Here is a 7,167-nt window from a genome sequence, read left to right on the forward strand (position 1 = left end):
CAAGTGTAATGGGATGTTTGCACAATAAACTAGACAGAAATACTTGGTAAGTTTGTGTTTATTGCAGTGAGATGCTGTGAAGGTCAAGTGTGCAGGTTTCCTTAAACAGAACAACCTGTTAGAATCCATCTTGTGGTTGGGGAACAATTAAATGCTTGGTAAAATTAAAAGTCAAAACTTAATTTCCATAATCAAATGAACTTCCACACATGAAGAAAACCTCTGAACACCTGACTCACTATAAAGTCACAGTGTCAGCGAAACATCAGGTCAGCTGAGAACTTGATTCAACAAACATCAAGTTTGTCAGGAGTCAAATGATGAAGAACAAAATTCATCAAGAACACATAAACTAAGACTGTGTTATAGATTGGTTTTAGAGGGTACATGTGATTTATAAAGTTTAAGGAGGTTCAACAAAAAAAAATCAGGATGTGTGAAGTTTAACCTGGCCTACAGATCAACTTTTGGTTTAATAAATAAATTAATATTATATCAGTGCATGGAAATTGTTAATCTATATTTTTTACAAAAAAAATATAGATTAACTATAAACACGTTTAAATACCTTCTCCAGCTGCTGCTTGGTGTAATATCAGTGCAGATTGGTGATGAGAGGTAAGTAACTGTGAAGTTGCCGTGGCAACTTCCATCTGGGAGGAGAACACACACTTCGGTCAGGCCTTTAGCTTCTGTGCTGGGAATGTGGAAGGTCAGACTGGAGCCGTTTTTGCTTAACACAGGAGATCTGACCAGAGAGCACAGAGAGAGAGAAACTGAAAACTATAAACTAATATCAAATGTATCACAAGTTAAATCACGTTTATTTATGTAGCACACTTCAGCAACAAGGCAGCTCATAATTCTTTACACCAATAAACATGATGCAGTAACCAGTTATGAAAGAAGTAATAAATATGTGAGCTTTAAATTCACTCTGAAAACTGACTGCAAGATGCTAAAAAAATCTCCTAAAACAGGAAGGTCACCACAGGGCCCACAGGCTCCTGCTGCTGTTCATGTGAAGGTGCATGTCTGACCAATCAGACAGAGGCTGCACATGTAACTTTTTCTGCCACATAACATAAGAGGAGCTATTAGAGAGGAAGGTTACTGAACCCTCGTCTCAGACAGAAAACACACTTTTAAGTCATTCAATGTTTTCTCTGTAATTTCATAACTTTCTTTACCCTAAAAAATGAGTGAACATGTATTTTAAAGGACACATAATGTTTCCACATGACTGCAGTAAAGAACAAAACGACTCACTCCTTTGGGTCACAGTCCAGGTCAGCTTCAATCCTGACTCTGGTCACATCTCTGAGGTTACGACCCGACAGCACAGCCTGATTTCTGCCATAGAAAGACACAACACTGGGAGAGACGGAGAAGATCTCTGGTTCCTGAAGGAGCAGAAAATACAAATGTTTCACATTACCAAAGAGTTATACTGAAAATATAACTTGTTGGTTTTATTTTCAGTATAACCAACTGAATTCAGATCAACTAAAAATCTGACTCACAGAAAAGTTCCTCCCAAACTGCTCAAAGTTTGTACAAATGTCCTGCAGGAGGAAAGAAGTGAAATTTATCACTTTATTTCATGATGTTGCTCCAGACAACATTAGTCCAGTTTAACACAAACTGTTAAAAATACAATAGATATTCATGTTAAAGAAGAGTAATTATGTCTAACAAGCACTCTCTGAGAATAAATTTCTCTAAATTTCATGAAATCATGAAATGTTTCATGATTACGTCGCTGACTGCATCAGAGGCCCAGGAGCAGCTGTTCTGTCTCCATCCACATCCTGCTCTGATGCACCGCTGACACCTGGACANCTGAGGTTACGACCCGACAGCACAGCCTGATTTCTGCCATAGAAAGACACAACACTGGGAGAGACGGAGAAGATCTCTGGTTCCTGAAGGAGCAGGAAATACAAATGTTTCACATTACCAAAGAGTTGTACTGAAAATATAACTTGTTGGTTTTATTTTCAGTGTAACCAACTGAATTCAGATCAACTAAAAATCTGACTCACAGAAAAGTTCCTCCCAAACTGCTCAATGTTTGTACAAATGTCCTGCAGAAGGAAAGAAGTGAAATTTATCACTTTATTTCATGATGTTGTTCCAGACATTAGTCCAGTTTAACACAGACTGTTAAAAAATACAAGAGATATTCATGTTAAAGAAGAGTAATTATGTCTAACAAGCACTATCTGAGAAGGAATTTCTCTAAATTTCATAAAAACATAAAATATTTCATGATTACGTTGCTGACTGCATCAGAGGTCCAGGAGCAGCTGTTCTGTCTCCATCCACATCCTGCTCTGATGCACTGCTGACACCTGGACAGAAAACAGGCCAGTTTGATCTCAGCTTTACTCAAACATTACAACACTTGATACAGATTCATTTAGAAACAACAAGCTGCACTAATAATGCATCATTCATGTTAATGAAACATTGAGCAGAATGAAGCTACTCGGGATTCAACACTATTTTATTCCTTTCAGCTACAACAGAAAACAGATGATTTTACCAGCATGTAATCAGTCAGATTTAAATATCAGCAACAATATGTGTATTATTCAGATTTTATGCAGAGTAGACCTCCATGTTGCTACGAAAACACTGGAGTTAAATTATACTGTTAGACTTTAGGATGATATTAGTTGTTATTAAATCTGTATTCTAAAACATAAATGAACTTACAGGTGAAAACTTGGTTGCCCCTGGATACTGAAACAGTTGATCATCTTTATTTGTTCTGACAGAGATGTGTCTCCAAGTCTGATCGTCACGGTAACGTTGAGATCTGTAAATCCAAAGTATGTAACTTTAACAGCTGAAACAAAATGTTTAAAGACTTCCTGACCATCACTGACCATCAGGAGGGAAAGGGTCATTGAGAATGCAGGTGCATTGTGGGTACTGTGGTTTTGGTCCTTGTTTTTTACAAAGCTGGGTGGAGGTTGTAGAGAAATCACAGGTGAAGTTAGACTGAACCTTCTTCTCTATAGTCAGGTGTGATTGGATGATTATTTTCATCTGAGAAAAGAACAAATATAAAATTATTATAATAATAGTTCCAGATGAAAAAAAGTCATAAATATATCAATAACTCACCTCTCCTGTGGAGTCCTTCAGAAATCTGTGAGAAACTATTTCCTGCTTGGATTCATCAGGGATGGACAGCCTCTCTGAACCTCTGCAGTCGTCTTTAAATGAGCAGCTGAAAAATGTAAATGTGTCATCATAGAGTTGAGATGAAGGATGGAGCTGAGATGAAGTTTCTCTGACCTTTTCTCAGAGACACACCAGACACAGAATGGATCCTGGGCAGAAAGACAATCCTTCACATTTTGGTAAGTTCTGCAGTTTGACACTGGAACACGTTGAACCTGGAGCAGAACACCATGTTTCAGAAACACATCAACAGGCAGGGTAAGTGAACGCCACATGAAGAAGCTCCAATCTACCTGGTTTTTAAACGGCACATAGAGATGTTTGTGATCCACTGGATCCAGTTGGAGTTTTGGAAACACTTTGTTGTCTCCACTGGTTCTGAGGAGGATCTGTGGACAGGAGGGCTGGTACTTCCTGTCCACAGAAAGCTGATGACAACAACAACAGTGTAGGTTAGAGATAGAAGATATATTAAAGAAACAGGGTTGGATGGATGGATGAAAACATTAAAGCAATAACGCAATATAAATATTACTTAATCTCATGATAGACTAAACAGACAGTTGCATTGTCACTGACATTTCATTCCCAGGTAATTGTTGACATGAAACAATATGAGTCAATGATGTCATGGAAAAGTAGCAAAGTCAGCTGAATGATCAGCAATACACTACTTTTCTTGCCATTACTGCATAAATGACCTATTATGAATGAAAGAGCATAAAGTGGCATGCAGAAAGTCACTGAAATGGGAAAACCTGTTACAGAACAATTGGTCATTTACATAACAAATCTGACCACTTTTGGGAAACAAGACTTGATTTGCAGAGAATACAGCAAACCTGTGGAAGATGGCTCTGTGGTCACATGACAACAAAATGTAACTTTTTGGCCTTTGAACAAAATGTTATCAGTGGCTAAAACTCCCATCTTCCTCTTGGCAGACAGAGTGATGGCAGCATCATGTTATGGTGGGAGTTAATGTGAATATGGAGGGAGCTAATTACAGAGCAATCCTAGAAGAAAACCTACTAGAAATTAAAATGTATTTTTAAATGGCTGGATTTGAGCAGTACATATTAAAGCCTACTATATACATCCAGTCTGATGTAATGTCTACTCAACCCCAACATTTGTGTGGTAAATGTTGTCAAAGTACATGTAATTTGCACTTATATACCACATTTTTTATCCATTAAATTTTCATGCTTCAAAATAATATGAAAACACAAATGTAAATATTACTTGTCAACTGTTAGAGGACACAAATTCGACAGTTTTAACTGCAATATTGATATATGGTTTACAAAAGGTACAACAAATTCAGGGTTTAATATTACTTATTTTGCTGAAACATATTTCCCCCCTCAGTTGTTAGTTTCCCACCCACCTTGATGAGCTGTCCATCTGCTGTTCCAATGAAGAAAACCATCCAGTTGTTCAGCCTGACGGCCAGAACAGAACTCATGAAGTTCTGCTTCAAAAGCACAACCTTTGGTTTCAGGAGCCGAACTGACTGAGGAACAGAGAGAATCGTTTCAACATTTTGTCTTTACAGACTGAGGAAAGATGGATAGTTTTATAAATGGCAACACAGAATGTCTGGAACAAATTTCAATAAGCTGGCTGTAAATGTTTATATTTTAGATATAAAATCTAAACAAAAATACACACATTGCCATCATATGACAATCATGACCAATGGTTTTTACATTGCTAAAAACTGAATACAATAAAGTTTAGTTAAAGTGATTCAAAAGAGTGAAACGGTGAATAATACACAAAAACATGCCAACTTTTAAATTTGTTCAATTGAATTCACTCAACCTTTATTGGATTTTTCAGTCTGTCTCAGTTCATACATGTAAAATGCTGCTGGAGATTCTCACTCATCCAGGACTGAGTTAAATATCAAAGAATGCTACATAAGCATTAAAAGATTGTGTATAATACAGCAACTTACCAAGGGTTCTGTACTTTTTGGTATGTAAAAAAAGTCTGGATCTTTATTCATCTCCATGCTGAGATCAGGACTGATGTCAAACAGCAGCAGCTCAGTGTTTTCTCCTCCTTCATCCACACTGAACACTCCACTCCACAGGACCTGCTGTCCACCTGGGACGACCGAGGAGGCCAGCAGTCTGCTGCTTTCACCTCCAGAGGAACTGAGAGTCGCTCCACGAAGAGACTTCAGAGTGTCACTTTTACTGGTTTCAGCCTGAAGCCAGATCAGACGGACTTTGTTGGTTTCACCTCCTGATGCCACGTTAGAGAACAGATACACTGTTGAGTTGATCTGGAATCCGTCCACAAAATCTACATCAGCTGCAGTTTGGATCCCAGGTGTATCTGAATGATCAGACAAGGAAAATATTTCCCCAGGCTGTTTTTGATTGGTGTTTTGAAGGTTGATAGTCTTTAAATTAGTGCTACACTCTGTCTTGTCTGTATGGTTCTTTATTGCTGTCAGAATGTAAGTCTCAGTCTGACCTGAATTCTTCTTCACATCCACCAGAAAGCTGACAGACCCACTGCTGCTCCTCTGAGGTCCCACCTGGATGGATTCACTGTAAACCAGCTTATTGATGTTCTTCAGGTCCAGAACTTCACAGAAACCACAGAGTTTGTCCGTCACACCACAGTTGATCAATGTGTCATTCTTAAGAAATGGTAATAAAACATTAACTCTGAAAGTTGTGTTCCAGGCCTTCTTCATGGGGTCTCTGTAAAACTCCTCTTTGTCCGGTTTGTCCGCGCTCTTTAAGATCCCTCTCTGGGTCAGGTTGTAGATCAGAGTCAGGTCATGGCTCAGCTGGTAAAGATTCTCCTCTGTAGCGATGTAAACAGAGCTGTTACCCACAGCGAGCTGACGGAGGTCCTCTGTAAAGTTGAAACCTCTTACAGGTTCTCCCCAGATGGAGCAAAGCAGACCGAGCAGAAAGATCATCTTGTACCAAAGGAGGCAGCTCTGACTGAGACAGTGAGACACTGATGGACTGTAGACACTGTGGTCTCTGTCTATAGAGATGTGCGTAAATGCGCTGAGGCTTTGCTGAAAGAAGAAGTGCTGAAATTGGAAGGAAATGAGCGAAACCGGAAATAAACCCAACACATAATTTACAAAGACTGTAGTAACTATGTTGCGTGTTTACACAAATTAATTCACCTGGTCCATACGCTTAAAACTCCGAAAAACAAAACACGCACCTGTTGAGTGAGCGCGCGCTCCCCAGGTAATTATACTGCGTTAAACCTAGCTAAAATCAACGTTTCTTGAATGACATTTATACATGATTATTTTTACGTAGTCATGAAATAGTCCGAACCGACTTATAAAAGTCTATGTGTATTTCTGAATTCAAGGCGAAACGTTGTCCTCACATAAAGTAATGAGTTCTGATGCGTTTCATTAACAAAAATGCCCTCTAGTGTCGGGAAGTTGTCATTACTGCCACCCCAACGATTCCTACCAAGCCTTACGAGTTACGAAGAGAGTCTGGAGTACTTCCCCAGTATCAGATTACCTGATGTCACAATACATCTGAATTCATTCTGTTCATGGACAGGATCTTTAAGGTGCAGTTGGTGTTCTGGCAACTATCCGGGGTGTACCTCACTGCATGACCGCATGACAGCACCCATTTCGGTGAATATTTACTTACATAACAAACATTGCTACTTATTTTGTCTACTAACTTTGAAAATAGGCATCTAGCAGCTGCTGCTGGAGCAAAAAAAAAAAAAAAAAAAAACGGACATTAAAATAATTAATTAATGTAGGTATTTCCTAGAATATTATGAGTTATGACAATTTCGGAAAGCTTACAAGTGGCATTCATGAAACAGGCTTTACGGACCATAAACTGTATTGGAGTGGAAAAAAAACTACTTTTATTATGCATTACTAAATCTGTGTAAAGTAACAGACAATGGAACATTATTTATCAAGCCGTGTGTTAAATTTAACATTGA

At 38.5% G+C, this 7,167-nt stretch overlaps 1 protein-coding gene across 1 annotated transcript; it reads right to left on the reverse strand.

Moving 5' to 3' along the window:
- Nucleotides 1-480: 480 nt before the first annotated feature.
- On the reverse strand, nucleotides 481-6,635 carry LOC103152579 (plexin-C1-like). Its single transcript, XM_016661189.1, has 11 exons — nucleotides 5,159-6,635; nucleotides 4,586-4,711; nucleotides 3,489-3,623; nucleotides 3,310-3,410; nucleotides 3,136-3,241; nucleotides 2,895-3,057; nucleotides 2,722-2,824; nucleotides 1,759-1,834; nucleotides 1,524-1,565; nucleotides 1,270-1,403; nucleotides 481-748 (listed from the first exon to the last, which is right to left on the reverse strand). Exons 1-11 carry the CDS (start codon nucleotides 6,140-6,142, stop codon nucleotides 496-498), a joined length of 2,223 nt encoding a protein of 740 aa, XP_016516675.1. The 5' UTR covers nucleotides 6,143-6,635; the 3' UTR covers nucleotides 481-495.
- Between the last annotated feature and the right edge of the window lie 532 nt (nucleotides 6,636-7,167).

This window comes from Poecilia formosa, unplaced genomic scaffold (genome assembly GCF_000485575.1).
Source record: "Poecilia formosa unplaced genomic scaffold, Poecilia_formosa-5.1.2 Scaffold318, whole genome shotgun sequence".
Taxonomy (NCBI): domain Eukaryota; kingdom Metazoa; phylum Chordata; class Actinopteri; order Cyprinodontiformes; family Poeciliidae; genus Poecilia; species Poecilia formosa.